We start from the raw sequence: 25,284 nt of genomic DNA, 5'->3' as shown, positions 1-25,284 counted from the left end.
GTCTCAGAAGCATCAACTTCTAGGATAAAAGGATGTACCAACACAGGAGCAGAAACAAAGGCAGCCTTGAGAGTCTCAAAGGCCTTAATGGACTCCGAAACCAACTCTGTGGGTTACCGTCCTTTCTGGTCATATCAGTCAGAGGCTTGACCAGAGACGAGAAGTTACGAATAAACTTCCGATAGTAATTGGCAAAGCCCAGGAAAAGCTGCAGAGGACGTAAACCCATGGGTCGAGGCCACTGTAGGACTGCAGAAAGTTTCTCTGGGTCCATTGAAAAACCAGCAGTGGAAATGACATAGCCCAGGAATGTAACCTGTTCACAATGGAACTCGCACTTCTCCAGTTTACAATAGAGATTGTTCTCTCTTAGTTTCTGAAGTACACAACAGACATCTGTGTGGGGGCTCTCCAGGGACTTGGAAAATATGAGGATATCATAGAGAGAAACCACCACACACAATTGCAACAAATCTCAGAGGACATCATTAATAAATTCCTGGAAAACTGCTGGGGCATTACAAAGGCCATTACCAAGTATTCATAATGGCCTGTTCTGGTATTAAACACAGTCTTCCACTCGTCGCCCTCCTTAATGCGCACAAGATTGTATGCCCCTCTCAGGTCAAGCTTCGTGAAAACCGTTGCTCCCTTGAGGTGGTCAAATAACTCAGCAATCAATGGAATTGGATAGGCATTCTTAATCGTGATACAATTGAGACCCCTATAATCTATACAAGGTCTCAGTTCACCGCTCTTCTTTTTCACAAAGAAGAAACCAGCACCAGCAGGAGACGAGGATTTGCGGGTGAAACCTCTAGAAAGTGTGTCAGCAACATACTCCTCCATGGCCTTATCCTCCAAGACCGACAAAGGGTAAACCCGGCCATGAGGAGGTATGGCACCAGGTTGAAGGTCAATTGCGCAATCATAAGGGCCAAAATCGCGGTACTCCTCCGGCAGGGAGGGGAGTGAAGCAGTGCACAGGACCTTGGATACCTTCAGGAAGCATGTCTTACTGCATTGTGGTGACCAGGAGAGAACCTCAGCATGGAGCCAATCAAAAGAGGGGTTGTGCCTCTGTAACCAAGGATAGCCAATAACCAGCGGAGATCTGGGTGAGGAAATAACTTGGAATTGGATTATCTCATGGTGAAGAGCCCCTACGGCCATGGACAACGGAACCGTCTCATGAGTCACATGGGCAGGCTGTAAAGGTCTCCCATCAAGAGCCTCAATGGCAAGTGGAGTGTCACGCAACTTCAGCGGAATTGAGTGTTGCGAAACAAAAGCGGCATCAATGAACAGGCTTGCAGCCGCAGAGTCGATTAGAGTCTGTATCTCGATGGACGACTCAGCCTAACAAAGGGTGACCAAAACTAGGGGCTTATCCTTCTGGTTAACTGGGGACGAAACAACGCCACCTAAGGTCTGTCCATGACAGAGAGACCCGTGAAACCCAGGTGCATGGGTTCATCTTCATTGACCAACTCGGTACCAGGAGGCATGGGAGGTGAGGGAGGCATGGGTGGGACTACAAAGCTCGAAGGCAAATGAACAGGAGGCTTCCGCAAGTGCTCCTTAAGAGAAAGTCTTTCTCTGAGGCCGCGTACACACGCGCGGACTGTTCGCCCAACCTTGTTCGGCAAACAGTTTGTCAAACAGTCCGCTCAAAATTTGCATGAGCGGACTTGCCCACACACGAGCGGACTGTTTGACGAACAAGGTTGGGCAAACAGTTCGCTCAACTTTTGAAATGAACGGACTCGCCCACGTAAGGCGGAGGCAAGTCCGCCCATTTCGAGCGCGTGTACAGGTAGGCGGGGCCCGCGAAGGAGACGTCGCGGGCTCCGCCGCCTGGAATGGGCTTAAAGGGGAACCCCAACGCCGAAAAAAATCGGCGTGGGGGTTCCCCCCAAGTCCACACCAGACCCTTGTCCGAGCACGCTACCCGGCCGGCCAGGAAAGGGGGGCGAGCGAGCGCGCCCCCCCTCCTGAGCCGTACCAGGCCGCGTGCCCTCAACATGGGGGGGTGCCTTGGGGAAGGGGGGGGCCGCGCGGCCCCCCCACCCCAAAGCACCTTGTCCCCATGTTGATGAGGACAAGGGCCTCTTCCCGACAACCCTGGCCGTTGGTTGTCGGGGTCTGCGGGCGGGGGGCTTATCGGAATCCGGGAGCCCCCTTTAAGAAGGGGGCCCCCGGATACCGGCCCCCCACCCTATGTGAATGAGTATGGGGTACAATGTACCCCTACCCATTCACCTGTGAAATAAAGTACAAATAAAAACACAACACAGGGGGAAAAAATATTTTATTGCACAGCCGGGGGTCTTCCGTCTTCGGGGGTCTTCTCGCCGGACTCCTCCGCTATGTGTGTGTAGCTCTTTTGCCAGCGGAGGAGTCCGGCTTTCTTCCTCCCCGCCGCCGGCCTCTTCTCCCGACTTCGGGGGTCTTGTCCCCCTCTTCGGTTCTTCTGCCGGGCCACCGCGCCTGGTCCGGTGGCCCGGTCTTCTGTCGCCGTCTTCCGTTCTTCTGTCGCCGCCTTCGGTTCTTCTGCCAGGCCACCGCGCCTTCTTGTAGCTCTTTTACAGGCGGTGGCCCGGTCTTCTGTCGCCGTCGCCGCCTTCCGTTCGTGTTCTTCTTCTTGTTCTTCTCCAGGCGATGTTGACACGTCGCTCCCTCCGGCCGGAATGCCAGAGCCGCCCTGCGCTGTGACTTATATAGTGACAATGGGGCGGGGTCACATGGTATATGTCACATGGGTTGGTCACATGGGTTGATGTCACATGGGGACTATGACATCGTAAGGGGGCGGGGTCACCATGTGACATCAACCCATGTGACATATACCATGTGACCCCGCCCCATTGTCACTATATAAGTCACAGCGCAGGGCGGCTCTGGCATTCCGGCCGGAGGGAGCGACGTGTCAACATCGCCTGGAGAAGAACAAGAAGAAGAACACGAACGGAAGGCGGCGACGGCGACAGAAGACCGGGCCACCGCCTGTAAAAGAGCTACAAGAAGGCGCGGTGGCCCGGCAGAAGAACCGAAGGCGGCGACAGAAGAACGGAAGACGGCGACAGAAGACCGGGCCACCGGACCAGGCGCGGTGGCCCGGCAGAAGAACCGAAGAGGGGGACAAGACCCCCGAAGTCGGGAGAAGAGGCCGGCGGCGGGGAGGAAGAAAGCCGGACTCCTCCGCTGGCAAAAGAGCTACACACACATAGCGGAGGAGTCCGGCGAGAAGACCCCCGAAGACGGAAGACCCCCGGCTGTGCAATAAAATATTTTTTCCCCCTGTGTTGTGTTTTTATTTGTACTTTATTTCACAGGTGAATGGGTAGGGGTACATTGTACCCCATACTCATTCACATAGGGTGGGGGGCCGGTATCCGGGGGCCCCCTTCTTAAAGGGGGCTCCCGGATTCCGATAAGCCCCCCGCCCGCAGACCCCGACAACCAACGGCCAGGGTTGTCGGGAAGAGGCCCTTGTCCTCATCAACATGGGGACAAGGTGCTTTGGGGTGGGGGGGCCGCGCGGCCCCCCCCTTCCCCAAGGCACCCCCCCCATGTTGAGGGCACGCGGCCTGGTACGGCTCAGGAGGGGGGGCGCGCTCGCTCGCCCCCCTTTCCTGGCCGGCCGGGTAGCGTGCTCGGACAAGGGTCTGGTGTGGACTTGGGGGGAACCCCCACGCCGATTTTTTTCGGCGTTGGGGTTCCCCTTTAAGCCCATTCCAGGCGGCGGAGCCCGCGACGTCTCCTTCGCGGGCTCCGCCTACCTGTACACGCGCTCGAAATGGGCGGACTTTCCGAGCGGGAACAGTCCGCTCATTTCGAAAGTACAGCGGACAGGCCCACACACGGGCGGACTGTTCGCTCAAACACAGTTTCAGCGGACAGTTTTTCGGAATTTCCGAAAGACTTTGTCCGTCCAACTGTCCGCTGAAACTGTCCGCTGAAAGCCCACACACGGGCGGACTGTCCGCCCAAACACTGTTCAGCGGACAAGGTTGGGCGAACAGTCCGCCCGTGTGTACGCGGCCTGAGTCTGGAGTCAATGAGGATGGCAAACGAGATCAAGCTCTCTAGCTCAGTGGGTATATCTCGGGCTGCTATCTCATCCTTGATGGAATCCGAGAGACCATGAGAAAAAGCAGCCAGGAGGGCCTCATTGTTCTAAGCAACCTCTGCTGCCAGAGTACGGAATTCAATAGCGTAGTCGGCAACAGTTCTCGTACTCTGTTTGATGGACATGAGGCACTTGGCAGAAGCAGAGCGTGCGGCAACGTCAAAAACCCTTTTAAAGGAGACCACAAACTGAGGGTAATTTAAGACAACAGGTTTTTGCGTCTCCCATAGAGGGTTAGCCCAGGCCAAGGCTCTCTCAGAAAGCAAAGATATCACAAAAGCTACTTTGCTTCTGTCCGTGGGAAATGCCTGGGGCAGCATTTGAAGTATATCTCAACCTGATTGAGAAACCCTCTGCATTGAACTGGATCGCCCCCAAATCCCTGGGGAAGCGGAGTAGAACCAGACATACCTCTTATAGAGGTAATACTCGAGGCGGGTGCCTGCACAGAGACTGGCGCAGCAGCAGGGACGGCCTGCGACTCAGGTTGTACCGGAGCAGCCACCGTGGGGGATTCCAGGTGAGCCGTGCGATTCAGGAGCGTTTGTTAAGCTATGGCAAACTGATCCATGCAGTGATCTTGCTCATCCGATCTGGAAAAAATATTACCAACAAGTGGATTGACTGTATCTTCTGAATTCATGGCCTTCACGTACTGTCAGGAACCATGAAACAGACAGAAGTAAAATCAAATCGCACTAGTTTATTAATAAAAATAAAAAGGTAAATAGGAAAAAGCGTAGTCAAGCAAGCCAGGGTCCAGTAGCCAGATCGGGTAGTCAGCCAGTCCAAAGTTCATTAACCAGATCGGGTAATCAGCCAGTCCAGATGTCAGGGATCCAAGGTGAGCAACTGCAAGCAGGAAGGAAGCCAGGAGGGATGTAGCAAGCCAGTCTTGAAACAACAGCAGGAGATGGTTCCTAGTGATGTGACCAAATGTGAAGGCAATGGAGAAATGAGCTTGGAGACTTTAAATAGGCAGGCCAGACGAGCATCATCGGAAACAGCTGGTAACAGTGGAGAGAGAAGAGATCTGGCAATTAGCCGACAGCTGAGCGGCCAGCCCAGAGGAGGAAGGGCTAAGCCAGCCCTGACACAGTTGCATGTAATACAATTTTTGATGCAATGCTTTGCAGCAGGGCTCACTCCTGCACTCCAACTAGAGTATCTGGGAGAGGTTGCAGTGTCGTGGCACCAGCAAGCAGTGCCTAAAGCCCAATTTTTCAGCACCTGTTTAACAGGGACATGTAATTACAATTCTTGATATAATATTTCACAGGAGGGCCCCTTCCTGTGCCCACCCAGAGTAACGGTGAGGACTTATAGTGTTGTGGCACCAGCACCACAACCACCAAAGGTCAATTTTTCTACCACTGTTCAACAATGGCATGTAATTACAATTCTTGATATAACTGTTCACAGCAGGGCGCTCCAGCACCCACCAAGAGTCACTTTGAGGGCTTAACACCTTGTTCCGCCATTTCTGCAGAGCATATAGGGCAGGCCCCTACTTTCAAACATCCAACTTACAAACATCTCCTACTTTCAAACGGAAGGAGACAACAGGAAGTGAGATGAAAAAAGACGGACGGCAAAACAAATTATACAGGGGTGATAACCCTTCCCTATGTTTTCCAAAAAGCTTAAAAATCGTTTTTTTGACTGGAGCTACACTTTAAAAATGTACCAGTTCAAAATTACAAACAAATTCTACTTAGCACAACAAACCTACACAGTCCCTGTCTTGTTTGCACCGCCTGTATACTGCTGTTCTGAGTATATAGGGCCTGGGGGCCACACGTCTTTCCTTTTTTTAATATGAGTACGGGGTTACCCTTAATATCCGTACAAGACCCAAATGGGCTGGTAATGGGCAGGGGGGCTACCCCTGCAATTTTTCTCAATGATTTTCATCCATGTTGCTGGAACCAGATATTATATTAAAACCGCAAGCAGTTTTAAATGACTTTTTTTCTGTTAAATGTCATTTTGTGCAGGGACTGTTCTAAACACGGGAAACACGTGGCACTTCACAGGCATACTATAGACACCCCCCAGGCACGATATTTAAAAGAATATTTCACTTTTTTTCACTTTAATCGTCATTAAAATCAGTGCTCCCGAAAAAACATCAGTTTTTAAAATAATTTTAGGCATTGACCCATGTCCCCTGGGGCAGGAGCCAGGTCCCAAACCCTTTTTAGGACAATATCTTGCATATTAGCCATTATAATTAGCACTTTTAATTTCGAATGTTTGAGTCCCATAGACTTCAATGGGGTTCTAAAGTTCGCACAAATTTTCGGTCCGTTCGAATGTTCTGGTGCGAACCGAACCGGGGGTGTTCGGCTCATCCCTACTGGTCAGAGTTTATGGAAAGATGGATGGAGACAAATACAGGGCAATCTTAGAAGAAAACCTGTTAGCCCTTATACACACGGTCGGAGATTCCGACAACCAAATCCATCGGATTTTGTCCGATGGATTTTGTCCGAAACTGTTGTATACACATGGTCGGACAAAGTTGTCGGAAAATCCGACGTGATGACGTTATTTCATTATGACGGGACTACGTTCACGCTAGTAGCCAATAGCTTTGGTGTAGGAATTTGATCTGAGCATGCGTAGCACTTTGTCCGATCAGAATTCTCTACACATGATCGGAGTATGTCCGATCGGAGCATTTTGTCTGAAAATTTTACCAACAAGTTGGAAAACTTGGTCCGTCGGAGTATCGCAGCCCGATGTAGACCACACACAGTCGGAATATCCGACAAAACGGTCTGCTCGGACACATTCCGTCGGAATCTCCTTCCGTGTGTACAAGGGCTTAGAGTTAAGACCGGGGAGGAGGTTCACCTTCCAGCAGAACAATGACCCTAAATATACAGCCAGGGCTACAATGGAATGGTTTAGATCAAAGCATATCCATGTGTTAGAATGGTTCAGTCACAGTCCAGACCTAAATCACATTGAAAATTTGTGGCAAGACTTGCAGCTGTCATTGCAGTGAAAAGTGGTTATACAAAGTATTGACTCAGCGTAATACAAATGCCCCCACACTTTTCACATATTTATATCATTTATCATTTTCCTTCCACTTCACAATTATGTGCCACTTTGTGTTGGTCTATCACATAAAATCCCAATAAAACACATTTACATTTTTGGATGTAACATGACAAAATGTGGAAAATTTCAAGGGGTATAAATACATTTTCAAGGCACTATATCTGCTGTCATTTATCGGAAATCATCCAATCAGGATGAATGTTTATGGTTGCTGATTGTTCTCTCTGCAGGGTCGGCTCCTGGTGTCCCAGGAAAGTCCCCACATACCCCCGGGGATCTTCTCATATATTCTCTTCAGGATCTAATAGAATGTGACTTTAAGAGATTTAGGAACAAATTGTCTGATTTCTCCTATGGGGATACACAGCCCATCCCCCGAGGAAGACTAGAAAATGCAGACTGGATCACCACCAAGAACCTCCTGATAGACACATATGGAGAAGAAGAGGCTCTGGATGTCACCATTCATGTCTTTACACTGATCAGTCTGATGGGACCTGCAGATGACCTCCAGGAGAGGAGAGCACAACATGGTGAGTTGCCATCTATAATGTCCATTTCCTACCAATTTCCTTCCTTTTCTGTGGTCTTATGTCTCCCTGAGCATTGTATCTTGAACATATAATGCATTGAGAGCAAAAAGTTTTTTTTTTAGTAGTTAGTGAAGCCATAGGCTGTACATACCTTAAATAAACATCTCAGTCACCCCCCGTTTGACACATGAGTTACTCCATGTGTCAATACTGCTGCATATCAGTAAGGACTGTATGATCTATCTCTATGGATTTCTCGTTCTGTCATTATTTGTGTTTCTTGTGCCGTTATTTTGGCTGCCTCACCTGCCCTTTTATTTCCCTTTATGATGGGGTCTGTATATTTTGTGTGTGCTTGACATTTGCAGATTACAAGCTCTTTTGGTAACTGTATTGCATCTAGGAATTCTAGAATGAAGTCCGTGTGGGAAATTGGTTTACCACTGGAGGTGACCATCCCCCTGTTTTTCCTTTGTTGTGCAAAAACATGTACTGTTAAAAAGGCATATTGACTGTCAGTGTACATGGTTCCGGATTTTCCTTCTGATAGTATGCATGCTCTTGTCAGTGCTACAAGTTCTACAACTTGTGTTAAATAATATTTGGTAGTGGCCCAGCTTCCAAAATCTCATCCTGTGTCACTACTACATATCCAGCTGCATTTGTGCCATCTGGATTTTTCTTACTAGAACCATCAACAAAAAGTGTCATGTCAGGGTTAGATAATGGTACATCTTTCAGATCACTTTGTGGCAGTACCTTTTCAGTGATGGCAGCAGTGCAGTCATGTTTTATGACCATCAGTAGGAAGTGGTAGTAGTGTGGATGGGTTTAATGTAGTACACCTCTGTATTGTTAAGTGAGGTTGTGTCAAGAGTATTGTCATACAGGAAAGGTGTCGTACTGGGTTCAAATGTGATATCTTTTGTTGTAACAGGATAACAGACACTGCATGTGGTACCTTCATAGTTAGTAAGGTTGAATAAAGACACCAGTCCATCCAGTTCAGCCTGAGTGAGTGTCTACCCCCTACCCCTGTACATTGCACACTCACATTGGTCCCTACCCTAAGGGAGCCACAATCCAAGGTCCCCATTCATATACTAGGGCCAATTTTGGACAGAAGCCAATTAACCTCCCAGCATGTCTTTGGAGTGTGGGAGGAAACCAGAGTACCTGGAGGAAACCCATGCAGGCACTGGGAGAACATGCAAACTCCAGGCAGGTAGTGTTGTGGTTGGGATTCGAACCAGCGACCCTTTTTACTGCTAGGTGAGAGTTCTACCCACTACACCACTGTGCCACCCACTACACCACAATTTTTTAGAGTAGTAAGCAATCGGCCTCTGGTGCCCGCCATGTGACTGTGTAAGTACTGATGTCATGTGACCTTCCCTTGAGTCTACTGTTTGTTGGAAAGGTTTGTCATTGGTTGGTAAGGCTAGTACTGATGAACTAGAAAGGACTTGTTTTATGTCAGTAAAAGCCGTCTGTTTCGGGGGCGTGGCCTGACGCGAGTTCCGGATGGTCGCATAATCCCGGAGCTCCGGAGACTGGGGATCTAAGCGGCTAAAATCGATTCCATCCGTGCCCTTTGGAAGCATATCCCGACGGCGGAAGACCTTCCCTACCCTCTGGGACCATGCCCGGCAAGCGCCGAGGTGCGGGAAAACCGCAACGGCTCACGGACTTTTACACTAGACTCCCTGACAGGGAGGCCCAAGATGGCGCCCGGGCCTACTCTCCGCAGAGAGCATCGCCGCGCACGAGGGACACAGCAGCAGGTAATCGGCGACATAAACAGTCCCCCACCAATGGCCAGCAATCCTACCCTTCCTCCCCTTCTACTAGCAGCCCGGTTAAATCAAAACCCAAGCTGGATGGCAGCGGATTGAGCGAAGAGGGCAGCCCATCCGCAGACTCAGGGGATGACACCCGGGAGCTACCAGAACCCATTGAATCCTATCCCACTCAAAATCAACCGGTGGTTGATACTGTCCTGAAAGACATGTTGTTATCGCTCCGCAGCACCATCCAGTCGGATATGGCAGCCTGTATGCACGGGTTTCATAAAGATCTTAATGCTATTGGAGTTAGAGTGGATCACATAGAAACTAAGATGGGAGAATATGCTGGGACTATAAACGATCTGGTTGATGCCCATGAGGAGAGGGAAGGGGAGGTGGAGAGGCTAAAGGAGAAATTAGCGGACCTCGAAGATAGGTCACGAAGAAATAATATCAAAATCAGGGGTATCCCCGAAACGATCGTACAGGCCGACCTTTACACGCACGTGGTGACGGTGTTTAAACAAATACTTCCAGAGGCGTCGGATCTTGACGTGACGATCGATCGGATTCATCGTCTTCCCAAACCGACTCACTTATCTGATCAGGTACCGAGAGATGTACTTTTACGGCTACACTTCTTCCATGTGAAAGAGGACCTTATGGCAGCCATGCGTCAAAAAGAACGTATTCCGCCACAACTTCAGCACTTGCAGTTTTTCACAGACCTTTCGCAATACACTCTTCAGAAGAGAAGGAACCTAAATACCATTACCAAAGCTTTGAGAAACCATAAGATAGTATACAAATGGGGATTCCCTACGAAATTGACTGTGACCAAGGATAATCGCACACACCACATTACTTCGTTGGAAGCTGGCATCACCCTCTTACGAGAGTGGGGTATACTTTCAGACTTGGAAATCAGTGCAGCAATGTCTTCTGCCCCAAAAATGGTTGCTCAGGATTGGAAAACCGTCACCTCAAAGAACGCCAAATCGCACTCGTGAGACGGGACGGATGTATCCCTCTAAATTTGGGTCCCCATGTTCTCTGTTCTTGAGGAGCCTCAGGCTGAACTTTTTTCCCCAGTTACCTTTTCAGCACCCGCTGCTCACGGCTATTTTTTGTTTGACCTGCTCTAGAATCTATAGAGCGGCCGTTGCTAACCCGTTCACTAACTAATGATCTTTTTTCATTTCTTCTGTTACATTCTCTTGTTGTTTTTTTTCTTTTTTTTGGATGCTGTACCAATTGCCAACCGTTACCTACTTATCAAATGGAGGATGAGGGCCGAAATGGACATCCTAGGTTGCTTCATAGCCAGAATCACAGAACCTTCACAGCTCCAGGACCGGATCAGCCCTTCTCCCAAAAGTGAGTACTGTTTACCTGACAACCCTGGTGGCTTGCTTGAGGGGGAATTGGGCCCCTCATGGGGAGGAGAGCCCTTTTGCGGGGGGGCTGCTCAGCACACTTTTCAGCATCCCTTGCATCCAACCCCTCTATGGCTCTAAATATATTATCTATCAACACTAAGGGGCTCAACCACCCCGTGAAGCGTCACTCGCTCTGGAGAGAAGCGGAATCGCACAAATGCGATATTGTATGTGCCCAGGAGACTCACTTCGTGACTGCTAAAGCTCCCAAATGCTTACACAAAAAAATTCCGCACATATTCACAGCTAACGCGAATACCAAACGAAAAGGGGTCCTAACGGCTATCAGAGACTCTGTGGCTTTTCAATTGCACAAAGCTATTAGTGATCCCCATGGCAGATTCTTGATACTAATCTGTGATGTGAACTTAACTACCTACACGATTGTAAACGTATACTCCCCTAACAACCACCAGGTGAGGTTTTTTAACAGCTTGATGCGAAGAGTACGGAAACTCCAAAGGGGAAGGCTGCTTATGTGTGGAGACTTTAATTTAACCCCGGACCCGGCTTCGGATTCTACATCTCAGTCCACGCGGCTGCGTCAGGCTATGCAACCCGCTATACATCAACACGGCCTATATGACGCTTGGAGATGCCTGCACGCAAATGAGCGGGACTATACCTACTTTTCCCCTCCACACCAGGTGTATTCCAGGATAGACCTGTTCTTAGTTGATCAGCAGTCTCTATTGCAGACCTCTTCGGTGGACATCAAGCCAATAACTTGGTCTGATCATGCACCGGTGGTGCTATCCATGGCGGGCTCGGCAACAGTTAATGCGAGCCCGCTCTGGAGAATCAACACCTATGTGCTTCAGAGAGAGGAGTCCAGGAGGGTCCTCCGGAAACATCTGACTGATTTTTTCATTGATAATGTTGATTCTGTTACAGATCCTTTTGTGTTATGGAACGCCCATAAGGCGTATATGAGGGGAATTTGTATCCAAATGGGAGCGAGGCTAAAGAGGCAGAGGCAAAGCAAAATTACAAGCTTATTGTCAGCCATTGAGAAACTGGAGTCGCTTAATAAAGCTAAACCGACAGTCCTTATTTCCCAAAAATTAGCTCAGCATAGACACGATCTGAGGGTACTGCTACTCGAAAACTTTGAGAAATACAGCAAACGTAGGACAATGACATTTTACACCTCTGACAATAAGGGTGGTAAACTCCTGGCCCATAAAATCAAGGGCCACAGGTATAAATCTAAAATCCCATTTATCTTCCACTCTACCTCTAACACAAAAGAAACTCACCCTAAGAAAATAGCGGACGCCTTTAGTTCCTATTATAGTGCACTATATAACCTTAAAGACGACCCCTCGACCTACCAGCCAAATCAAGAACACATTGTGGACTTTCTTGCCCGACTCCCAATCCCACGTCTTACCCAGGAGCAAGTGGATGTGCTCAATGTCCCATTTACTGATGCTGAAATTCAGTCAGCAATTAATTCCCTACCACCTAATAAATCCCCTGGACCGGACGGCTTTAGCGGGGAATACTATAAACTGTTTAAAAACGCTCTTACCCCACACCTTACCACAATTTTCAATAAAGCTGCTGCCTCTGCTTCTTTCCCGCCAGAGATGCTGGAAGCTTTGATCATAGCCTTGCCTAAGCCGGGGAAGGATCCGATATCTCCGCAAAATTTTAGACCAATCTCCTTACTCAACAGCGATTTGAAGCTATATGCCAAAATAATCGCCGCTCGGATGGTGGATATACTACCTTCGATCATTCATCCTGACCAGACGGGCTTTACAAAAAATAGACAGGCCTCAGATGCGACCCGTAGACTTATTAACTTAATTCATCTGGCCGAGGCGGAGGGGAGGCCTTCTCTGCTTCTGTCTCTAGACGCGGAGAAGGCCTTTGACCGAATTCATTGGCAATATCTCGGTGAGGTTCTGAGGGCCTTTGGATTTGTGGGCGGCATTGACACGGCTATTAAAGCATTATACTCTAAACCATCGGCGAGAGTTTTTGTATCAGGCGTTATGTCCTCCCCGTTTTCTATTTCAAATGGAACGCGGCAGGGGTGCCCTCTCTCTCCATTGATATTTAATCTACTGATGGAACCTCTGGCAATCCATATTAGATCCCATCCACGTATAACGGGTTTCGGAGTTGGGGCAGATAGTCATAGTATCAGCTTGTTCGCTGACGATGTGATATTGATGCTAACTAATGTGGAGACTTCCCTGGCTGAGGCACATGAATCTTTAACGCTGTTCAATAAGGTTTCATATTATAAGGTAAACGAAGGGAAATCTCAGATACTAGGACTGGGGATAGATGGTGGAACTAAATCCAGACTGCAGAGATCCTTCCCTTATACTTGGAGCTCTACAGGCATCAAATACTTAGGTATAGTGCTCTCTGAGAGAATAGGTAAATTGTATAACGATAACTATGTGCCATTCCTGGAGGATCTGGACTCCAAACTGTTGCCTATTTCCAAAAGGGAATTGTCTTGGTCAGGTAGGTTGGCTGCTTTTAAGATGCTGATATTACCCCAATTATTATATATATTTAGGACCCTTCCTATTCCGGTTCCAAACGACTTTTTCGCTAAAGCACAATCTAAGATTAACTCCTTTCTATGGCAAGGTAAAAAAGCTAGGTGCGCCTTCAAGAAACTGATTCAGACGAAGAGAGCGGGAGGGGCAGGGCACGTCCTGCTGCGGGATTACTATCTGGCAGCTATTTTGGCTCAGGCAAGGTACTGGTTTGTTCAAGGCAGAGGTACTAGATGGTTAGAAATTGAACAAGCTCAATGCCCACAGCATCCCATAGTGGACTTGTTACTAACAAGCCCACTATCCCCGAGGGTGGGTGGAATCTTGTCCCCTTCTATGAAGGCCACGCTGATGGCCTGGAAAATACTACTAGATAATGTCACCTCCGATCAACCCACCAAGGCACTTCCTTTAACGCTATCAAGCTTAAGACTCCTTATTCCGCAGTTATCCGTTGGGAGATGGCAGAAGAGGGGGATTCTTTCAATGCAAGATATTATGTTAGGCCCAGCAATTAAAACGTTCAGAGCGTTACAACTAGAGTTTGGGTTGGAGACTAGGGACCAATACACTTACATGCAGATAGCACATCTCCTTAATACAATCCCTATAACCGAAATCCCCCTCCCGGTGAGAGTATATTTATATTACCGAAATGATCAGACAAACATTAAAGGCATATCTTTGTTTTATAACCTATTAAACCGCAAGTCGGAGTTCCGGAGGTCTCCATCTATGAGATCGTGGGAACTAGAGTTGGGGCATTCCTACTCACAGGAACAATGGGAGGAATCTATAAAGGTCGTGTATCTGGCGACTAAATCAGCAAATATGTGGGAACTTTCTATTAAAATCTTGTTAAGATGGTATCTAACCCCGGTGAGGCTGGCGGGTTTCCATCCCCAGGCCTCACCGCTCTGTTGTAGGGGGTCGTTGGGCCACATACTTTGGATGTGCCCAAAACTGATTACGGTGTGGCGTCAGGTGTTTCACCTGATCTCCGCAATAACCGGTACTCTCACGAGCGGAGATCCTGGACTGGCGGTGTTATCACTAGGGATTGATAAATTTCCGAAAAAGTACAGACTGATAGTTTTTCATATATTGGCGAGCACTAGACTAGCGATACTAAGGCGATGGAAGACCGTAGACACACCTCAGATAGGGGAGATCATTAGAGAGGTGGACATACACATACAATATGAATTAATGTTCGCAGCATCTCAGAACAACCTAGAAGCCAAACGAGTCGTTTGGAAGCCCTGGTTAGATTGGCACAAATCTGCTTCTTACTAATACCATTGCATATTTCTAGGTGAACTATTCTCTTATAACTCTTGTGATAATACTTTTGCTGATATCCTATGTCTTTAAATACATACTCCAATTATAGTATATATTTCTTGTGAGGCAACAAATCCAACTTAAGTGGAACAAAACAAAATTTACTATGCATCCGGTTTTCTTTCTACTTTTATTTAAATTTTCTTGACTTTCTTTTCAAAATTTCTGTGTTATTGTACATTCCTGATTGCTACCCCACGCTGAGTTCTTGTAAATTCTGAATGTATAAATGTCTGACTTTGTATGATATTGTGACTTTGTGACATTCAATAAAAAACTATTGAAATTAAAAGCCGTCTGTTTCCTCACTCCATTTTATGGCATCCTGGGGGGCCATTGGGCTCCCGTGTATTGCCTGTACCAATGGGGCAGTCAACATGGGATGCCCAGGAATCCAGGCTCTACAAAAATTTGTCATACCCAGGAAGGACATCATTTGTCTTTGTTTCTAAGGACTGTGTAGTCTACATTATTTCATACCTTCATTTAATGCTCTAAACTCTAAAATACCTCTAAAGGTTAAATTGTGTACTCATTCATGTAATCAGTACACACCCACCCCATAGAAAGGAACTCACCTCATTCTTCAGTTGTGTAGAAGGAGGGGGGTTGGGGGTGTCATATCTGCACTTGAATTGGGGCTGGGAAAATGGATACTCTTTATCTAACATGAATGAGCACAGGATCACAGATCAAACTAACAAACGCCTTCCTTACCTTGGAGTTGTTAAAAACAATATTCTTTCATTTATTCAAATACATATATTACACACACATCTCTGAATATTTTTCCTCAGACCCCAATATTTTAGCAGAATTTAAGAAAACTTGAATCCCCCTTTTGTATTGTTCCCCTTATTCTCTGGTCCCAAGTGAAATCCACAGGGTCCCAAAATAGAACTTTCTTTCCTTTTAATTAATATTTAGTATTCTGATTCAGAACTTAGCCTTTTAACTTTATAAATGTACCTAAATATAAACAGTATTGTATCATTAACACTTCACAGTTGAAAGTCTGTGAATTCTAAAAATAACTCATCCAATATAAATATTTACTTTAAGACTATTATTCAGACTTTCTTTCCCACCAAAAGTCCTAATATTTTCACAGATGCACAAATTAACCTCTGTCAGGCAATCTGCATTTTCTTGTTTCCGAGAAACAGCTTCTTGACCATCATAGTAATGAAAACATCCTCAGCCTTTTCTTTTCTCACATTCATCAAGCCACCTGATAATAATTCTACAACATTCTATTCACTCCACAGTACAATCCACCTTCACATTTTCCCAGCTACCCAAACTATAAACAATTTCTGCCACTTTCTTCATGTAACACCATGGCATGCTAAAATAATAAAGAAACCTGGTGTTATCAGTGTACCTTTTTTCTTTTATGCTAAGTTTCAATATTTACAATATAACCCTTCTGTATTGTCATAGATGGTTAACTTTTACACATACAACCTTTCACAAAGGAATTTGAAGAGCATTTCTCATTCCTTACATGAGGGGAGGGAGAGTGGGAGAGTGAGTTCAGTGCGTTCCTTTTTTTACAGACACACAGATCATGAGAACGTGAAGAATGATTTCTTATGTTCTTCTAATGGCACATTAGGAATACGCAGCACAAAACATGTAAAAGAACAAAGACTGTTGTACCCGATCCACGGTAACAATAGGAATACAAGAGTAAAAATATCAGCACTCCCCACAATATAGAGAGAATCAAAAAAGGTTAAACATGAGCAAAGTTAAAGTAAACACACACAGAAGAAAGTTAGCCTTGCGATCTTTTAGATCACTTAACTAAACAGCGCTTAAATAGTCGGGCATTCAACCTCTGACAGCGTCAGGCAATCAACCTCTGATGTTCGGTATACCTCAAATATTTTTGTTATCTGTCCGGACAGCGTGTGACGGAATTTTTTACCTTAGACAACGTCCCCAAGTGTCTCTGTCTACGAGCACTGGATCATCTAGATATTATACGATCAATACCATTGTCGGCAATTACAACACATTAAACCAGAATCAAAGAGAAAGAGAAGAAAAGACTCTTAGAAAGAATTGAGAATAATTTAAATTATCTTACCTCTCAAACACCTGGACTGGATCACTCTAAGTTCAGAAACAGACAGTGGAATTCAGATCTTAGGCCCCGCCCCTGTATTACCACCAACATTGAGTGGGGGGACTGTTATTGTTCAGTGAGCTCCAAAGTCCAATACTCACCAAAGTTTTGTCGGGGGCGTCTGATCTGAAAACCAACATGTTGGTTACGGCTTCAAAGGACCAAAAATGTTAGGAATCTTCTCGCGTGATCAGTCAAACTCCAGATGTATTGAGAAGCAGACAATTTATTTCTGATGTGGCCCAAAAAAGGGAGACAAGCTTACAGAACAAAAGCTGCAGTAAGAGTCCCTCCGAAGAATGTGTCCTCCCCCCCTCCTCATACCTACTGATACCACCTCTATGCTTCTATTGGCTGAGGAAACATAGATAGCGTGTCATGGTACCTGATGGTACTTTACTTTGGCTATCAGTGTTTCCTGTACAATCTTATGCTACCATATATAGTAAAGCATAATCATCCTACAACTTACTATGGAGTTAGTTAAGACAAAACAATACAGCAAGTTAATACAACAACATGCTCAGAAGTCATTTTAAAAATCAGTCTCAGGAATATTGTTTTTCTAATAGTCACACAATAAACATTTAAAACTTTTCTAACAGGACTGTGTAGGGGAGATGACAGATCGTTCTCCCCTCAGAGAACCGGAAAATGTGTGTTTACACACACAGATCCCGGTTCTCTGTGTACCCCAAGCGATTGCGAGAGTCCAGCGGTGACCGCGACTGCCAGGCACACACCTCTTCACATTGTGCGAGCAGGGGGCACGGATGTGCCCCCTAGTGGCCTTCTATGGTAACGACGTACCATGACGCAATTTCTACTTAAATGGATCCAGCTCCAATAACCCCTACAGGGGTATCTAGCATATCATATAGGCTTGATGTACCGATACTGTTTCCCAAGATAGATCATGCAGCCAGGTTCCAACCTTTCCAATCACAGCATTTCCTATATGCTATGCCAGATACCCCTATAGGGGTTATCGGAGCTGGATCCATTTATGTAGAAATCCTGAAAAAACTCCTAAGGGGTCATTAACTTTTTCCCGCTACCATAGTTATTTCCTCAGTTGTGGAAGGCGTTATAGGTTGCAGGGGAGACCTGAATCTTTTCCCTAATGCTTGGTGAGACTATCTTTATTGTAGTCATCTGCAGCTGCTAAGAGGCTTTGATACTCACTTTGGTGGGATTCACCTTGGATCTGGGATCTTTTCACTGCCAACCTGTTTGGAGCATTTGCACTTTATTGACTTTTCTTTCATGTATTATTTTGGTAATTGATGAAGCCACTGTTTTATATTAATATTTGTGTGGAGCATTAATTGCACTTAAGGGCCGGTTCACACAGCGATTCGCGGCGAGGCGTCTCTGACTTGCCTCGCCGCGACCTGCACGGACCTCAGCGGCGACTTGCAGAGGACTTCTGCATAGAAGTCAATGCAAGTCGCCCCCGAAGTCGCCCCGAAGTAGTACAGGAACCTTTTTTCTGAGTCGGAGCGACTCGAGTCGCTCCTCTCAGAACGGTTCCATAGCACTGAATGGGGGCGACTTGCGGGAGCGAGGCGAGGCGAGCCGTGTCGCCTCGCCTCGCGTCGCAGTGTGAACCGGCCCTTATGGATTTTGTTCACATAACAGCATGTGATTTTATTAATGCACTGTTTTGTATTATTCAGTGATCACGCTGTTTAATGTATACACATTTTTCACAGATTTTTACCAATTGTTTGGTGACTGCTTTAGATTTTTTTCACTAAAATATTTTGTATTTATCATTAATTAGCACTGCACTTAGATTTTGTATATTAGTTTTGGTTGACTGTGAGGTCCATAGCAGCGCACAAGTACTTCACATTTAACACTAAGGGGTTAAACAATCTTTACTGAGGGAGTTTACAGAAGAAAATAACATGTAAAAGGGAAGCAGAGTAACAATTCTCCAGGATGCCGGTGTCCTATCACATTGTGTCCCCCATTGGATAGTGTCCGCTGTGTACTGCGCATGCGCAGTACACAGGACACACCCATTCCGAAAATAGCCGAAGATGAACGGTGCCTGTGCCGTGAGTCCAGGTCCTAGCCCCACCATCCAAGTGGACATAGAGTTGGAATAAAAAGAGCAAAGCACAGCGAGGCCATGCCTGAAGCGTGACGAGCGAAACGAGCCCGCGAGGGGCCCTCTAATATTTGCAGCCCTATGTCCACTTGGATGGTGGGGCTAGCACCTCGACTCACGGCGCAGGCACCATTCATCTTCGGAGATTTTCCGAATCTCCTTCTGCTCCGTACTGCGCAAGCACTGTGCCTGCCCAGTATCGGGCGGACACTATCCGATGGACGGACGCTATATGCCAGAACACCAGCAGTCAGTCACACAATGACATCACTCAGCATGCCAAGCAGAGCAATACAATTACAGCCACTTGTCTATTATACAGAACCTCCATATTTATAGCTGTATTCCTAGGAGACCCTCAAGATTGTTGCTCGGGGTTCTGAGCCTTATGTCCCATGCATCCACCTGAACCTCCATCAAGGCTCCAGATGCTAGGTGTGTGCCTGTAATCCCTGCATAGAGAATTGGGGGCTTTTCTGGCCCCCCCACCATGGTCACATGTCACTGCAATGTGCTGAGATGTTACCAGACAAAGACTCTCCCCATCACCTGGAGGAGGAGAGACTCCAATCTACAGAGGGTTGGTGGGATGATGGTGTCTGGGAGGATCTGCTACACTAATAACTCTCTTAGTTATTATTTTATTATTTTATACATTTCAGAGGTTTGTCAGGACTAATCACTTCCCTAATCTTATTTCCAGTCAAACTGAAGAAGACGACACATGACAACAGATTCTCAGGTTAGTAGGACATCCACGTTTCATATGAAATCTCTTCTGGATGAACATTTTGTTCTGTTGTAGTCTGAATCAGTGGTGGTACTACCAGGGTCACAAAGATTGCACTGGAGACCAGGCCTGTAGGGGGGCCAAGATGGCAGGAAAGGGGCCCACTTCAGAATATGGGCTCAGTTCACACTGCTGTGAACCCAAAGCTTTGCAACTTGCTTGCAATTTCCTTGTGGCTTGATTGTGATTTTGTGATTTAACATTGTGGGCTATGGCACTCAAATCACACCAAAGTCACAGAAAGGTATTGCAGGATCCTTTTTCTTGTTGCTGCGACTTGAGTCACCTTGATTAGGACAGCACCCATTGAAATGAATGTGTTTTGGCGTGTCCAGCAACTTCATGTTGCAAGTCACATGATGAGTCTCAGCAGTCTGAACCAGGGCTTATAATGGGCCCATGACAGGAACAAGTGGAAAAGGCTAGAGAAAGAGCCCCTGCTTCAGAGGGAAGAGCCCCACCCTTGGAGAAAAGGGCCTGGGACTGATGGAAAGGGCCACAGCAGTCATATTGGCTCTTCATGGTTTCTTGCACTGGAGCCCTGTTGGTTCTATTTATGCCTCTGGTCTTGATGGTGTGTCCATAGTTTGAATGCTTCCATAGTCCTCCTGTATTTCATGGGATATCTCCTTTTAGGGTTCCATTATTCGGGTTTATGGTTATAATACAATATTTCCAACTGTGTCTTATAAATATTATTTCATGTGTGTATGAGGAATAAAATATTCTCTTCTCTCTCATAAAGACCTCAGTAAGGAACACAGCGAGTCTATGAAAGAGAAGTTCCAGAGGATTCTAGAATATAATTCCCGTGTTCATTTAAAGGAAAGATTCACCAATTTATTGATGATAAAGGGACCCCAGAATAAAGAGGGGAAAGAAGAAGAAATAAGGAGTACCGGCAGAAGACATCTACAGATCATGGAGAAAAGATCCCCAACCACAATCCAGACCCTCTTTGACCCTGATGAATGTGGGTTCATCCCTAAGATTGTGGTGTTACAAGGACCTGCTGGGATTGGAAAAACAATGACCTCCAGGAAGATCATGCTGGACTGGGCCTCTGGGGATCTCTACCGAGACAAGTTTGATTTTGTGTTTTATCTGAGCTGTAGAGAATTCAACACCATCCCTGGAAACATAAGTCTTGTGGGACTTTTATCCAGAACCTGCAGACTGAGTTCAGATGACCTGGTGTCTATTCTGAAGGATCCTGGAAGTCAGAGAAAACTTCTCACCATAGTTGATGGGTTTGATGAACTGAGGTGGACTCTGGAGGAGAAATCTGAGGGTTGTCCTGACATTTCTATGGAAACCCACAAAGAAATAATTCTCCAAAGCTTGCTCAGGGGACATGTTCTCCCAGAATCTTCTCTGATCATCACCACAAGGTCACTGGCCATGGAGAAACTTAACACATTCATCGATGATTCTCGCAATGTGGAAATCCAGGGATTTACAAGGGACGATCGAGAGGAATATGTCCATAAATTCTATGGAAATAAAGAAGATGCAGACAAGGTTCTCAGTATAATAAAAGACAATGAAGTTGTGTACACCATGTGTGCCGTCCCCATCACATGCTGGATTGTCTGCACTGTAATGAAACAAGAAATAAGAAAAGATTTGGGTGTAATTCAGTGTAAGACAAAGACTTCAATTTATCTTCTCTTCCTGGAGGTTTTACTAACCCATCACAGCAAGAAGGAGCAGTCTGTACACCGGAAACAAACCTGTCTGAAGAAGCTGTGTGCTCTGGCCAATCAGGGGGTTCTGAACCAACAAATCTTATTTGAGAAGAAAGATCTAGAAAGACATGGACTTTCTCTGGATGAGGTGGAGTCTGTATTTCTGAATGAGAACATCTTTCATTGGGACGTCCGTCACCAGACCTGCTACAGCTTCATCCACCTGAGTGTACAGGAGTTCCTTGCTGCTCTCTATTATGGGATGGATGATGGTTGGTTTGGATTTAGGAAACGTATTTTCCTCCCGGAGATCTGTAAAGGGAAATCACTCGATGACCTCAGTTCACATTACTCACATTTATCATTATCTGTACAATTCCTGTTTGGTCTCTTAAATGAAAATCAGGTGAAGACATTCTCAGAGGTCACAGGAATCTCCATCTCACTCCGAGCCAAACCTGCAATGAGAAAATGGGCCACGAAGGACAATGATCAGACTTTCTGTACTCAGACCATCTTCTGTCTGTATGAGACTCAGGATGAGGACTTCATTAGGAGAGTCATGTCGGGTTGTACAGATTTGTATCTTTGCGGCTCATATACTGATCACTTGTGGATGAACAGGAATTATTCCAAGCAGCTGATCTATTGCTTGAAGACTTTGAAGAGAGAAAGTTTTCAGTCTTTACATTTTGTAGATCTCACTGTGGGCCCAGAGTGCCAGAAACTTCTATCTCCATTCCTACACAGGAGTCAGACGGTCAGGTAAGTGAGTGTGAGGATATCCTAACTGAATTCAGGGAATGGGCAGGAACCTGCATACAGTATAACGGTGATTATCAGACATGTTCTCCATCTACCACACTTGTTAGAAGTCCTGGGAACTCACACTTTCCTCAGCCCTAAGCCCTGCTTCACACTACAGCAATTTTCCAGCGACATTCTGATGACATGTAAAGTCGAAGGTCAGGTGAAAACACAAAGATTTTATTGGGCGTTATCTTAAATTCCTGTGATTTGAGTCACTGCAACAAAAGAAAATGCTTCCTGCACTACTTTTGTGTGATTCTTGTGCTGCACGACTCCCATAGACTTCAATGTAAAATCACCAGAAAGTCGCACATTTGTCTGAATCTTTAAGACTTTGCTGCGACTTCTGAGGCTTCTTTACCCCCCACCTCTCCTCCCTGGTCATCCTTGCTGCCTAAAATCTTCCTCCAATCACATCCCAGTCACACCTGAGCGTAGCGGAAACGCACATTCCCACTTCCATTATTTGTGTATTTTTCATGTGTAATCACACATTGTGTATAGGGAGTCCATTCACTGGAATGTTCTGCCCGACATGCAACAAACACCCCAAAGTAGCTCAAGAATCTTCTCAGTCATGGAGCGTCATGCATCTTGGCAGCAAAACATGCGTCTGATAACTGTGATTGGGGTGTCATTAACAATCAGCCGGCATTCATATCTGCATGTTTCCGAATACGAGGCGACCCACACAGAAAATGTGCGCTTTTTTATACGTCTGAAAAATGCACAGCAACGGACGCCACGCATGGGCAGATGCAAATGAATGGTAACAGAAAAGCAATGCTGCCTGCTGTGTGTTTTTGAAACATACAGCAAAGCGCATGTATTCTTGTGGTCTGCCATGCATTCAAAAACGTGCAGAAGCAAATCAATAATAACACAAGTGTGACGCACATTGTCACACATTTATGAAACGTGCAGCAAAACATGGATTTTCTTGCAGGTTGCTGTGCAGTTGGAAATGTACAGATGTGAATGAATGGAAACGTATTTACAACTGACGGCAACCCGCAAGAAAACACATGTTTTTCTGCGTGTTTTGTGTGGCAGTGTGCATCACACTTGTGTTACCATTCATCTGCATCTTCATGTTTCTGAACACACGCCAACCCGTAAGAAAACGCATGCTTTGCTGTGCATTTTGAAAATGTGTGACAACACACGCTGTACTCGTGATACCATTCATTGGCGTCTGAACATTTCTGAATGCCCGGCAACCTGCAGGAAAATGCATGCTTTGCCACACATTTTGGAAACATGCATCACGCTCACCTTGCCATCTTTGCAGTACAAGCGTGACGCACGGTCGCAGCGCATTTCTGAAACGTGCGGCAAAGCACACAATTTCTGGTGGTTGATGTGCATTCAGAATCATGCAGATGTAAATGCAGCCTGATTGTTAATGACGCCCCAATCACGGTTATCAGACGCATGTTTTGTCATGTGATAAAACACGCTATAAACACGGATCCATCAAAGTCACATAGGAATGCTTCTCAGTAAAGTCACATTCAAGTCGCACCTGGTCGCCGGGAAGTTGTAGAGCAAAGTCAAGCTGGAAGTGGCTGCGACTTTCATGTTGTGCTGTGTGAACCAGAGCTAAATGGTGGTTCCCACATATCACCTTCTACACAACTTCTGGGAACAATCACATCATTTACATCACATTAACCCTTTCCCTGCCCCCAATTATACCATTTATCACACAGAACATTTGGAGGGAAAGCTTCGTGTTCAGTGATGTGGGGGAGGGAAATAATGTCAGGGGTGTGACATCATCATCCCAACATTGGAGGGGCCAATTGTCTGCAGAAGTGGGCGGAGATGGGAATGTCTGGACTGCATTTTATATCTGGAACCAAAGTGGTGTTCCAGGATTTTCCAGAAGCTGAATGGAGACCCCTGTGTAGGAAGGCCGGAGACCCCGTATACATATCAGGGGCCTCCCTTTAAGTTTTGTCTGGAGTGTGACTTCAAAGACCACTCATAGCCACCAATGAGAAGTCCTCATCAGGTCCAGTATGAGGCTGTAGAGCCGGAGGGAAGGCAGCCGTGTGGAAGGGAAATGTTGGGGGTTACATTGTTATTCTTGGGGTCAGAGGTCATACATTCTTGGTGATAATTATTATCTCATTATTGGATTTTAGATTTGTGTGGTGTAATATTTCCAGTACAGATTGTCCGGGAGAGGACAAAGCAGAAGAAGATTCCTCCTCTTCAGGATACAATACGAAGTCTGACTCTCTTTCCTTTCTGATGAACCCGGAGAGTAAAATTCAGAAATTACAGTAAGAGAAATGTGTGATGTGCCGTGATGGGGAAATGTGACGTCTTGTGATTGTTCCCGTCTCTCAGTGTCTCCTTCTATCTCTGGGTGTACTCCATCCTCACCCATGTAGAATCTTCCATCACCTGTCCTCTTCTCATGTCTTCTCCTCTCTCTGAGGGAATCTTTCTCTTTGTAATCTCATCCATGGGATTTGGGGTTCCCCTTATAGTATAACAGTGACCAGGCTCTGTACATATGGAATGACCCTCCATATTCCTAACAAGCAGGAAATAGGATGGAATAGACCCCCTTAGGACTCGCTCACACGTCTGATGATTATGTAGAAGGAAACAATGCTCAGTAACACTTCTATGACATTTATCATGTGTCTTCATTGTGTTTATGAAGCTCTGAAAACACTATAAGAATGCTGGAGAAATGTCAGGGGGAGGGGTTGTTCTTCTAGTGGGAGGGGCCTAAAGGGGAAGTGATGTAGAGAAAATGATCTCCTCTGATATGTGGATTTCGGATATATTACAATAATTCTATAGAATGAAAACCAGCCGCCATGTCATCATACTCACTATCACTCTCCTGCCCCCTGGAGGACAGATTTCCCGGTCTGAGGATAATACCCGC

General features: G+C 46.2%; 1 protein-coding gene across 4 annotated transcripts in view; it reads left to right on the top strand.

The window, feature by feature from the left end:
• The window catches only part of LOC143963525 (NACHT, LRR and PYD domains-containing protein 3-like), a 165,410-nt gene that overhangs the window by 52,482 nt on the left and 87,644 nt on the right, over nt 1–25,284 (top strand). For all 4 annotated transcript variants that reach the window (XM_077473199.1, XM_077473200.1, XM_077473197.1 and 1 more), the window contains exons 3-6: nt 7,435–7,737; nt 19,789–19,827; nt 20,621–22,328; nt 24,524–24,664. In XM_077473199.1, the coding sequence (XP_077329325.1) occupies nt 7,435–7,737; nt 19,789–19,827; nt 20,621–22,328; nt 24,524–24,664 (2,191 nt within the window). The remainder of the gene's footprint in view (nt 1–7,434; nt 7,738–19,788; nt 19,828–20,620; nt 22,329–24,523; nt 24,665–25,284) is intronic.

Source organism: Lithobates pipiens, unplaced genomic scaffold (genome assembly GCF_037356315.1).
Source record: "Lithobates pipiens isolate NorthernLeopardFrog02 unplaced genomic scaffold, aLitPip1_a1.2 Scaffold_8, whole genome shotgun sequence".
Classification (NCBI taxonomy): domain Eukaryota; kingdom Metazoa; phylum Chordata; class Amphibia; order Anura; family Ranidae; genus Lithobates; species Lithobates pipiens.
Note: the sequence above shows the minus strand (reverse complement) of the source record. Positions and strands in the feature narration are given on the sequence as shown.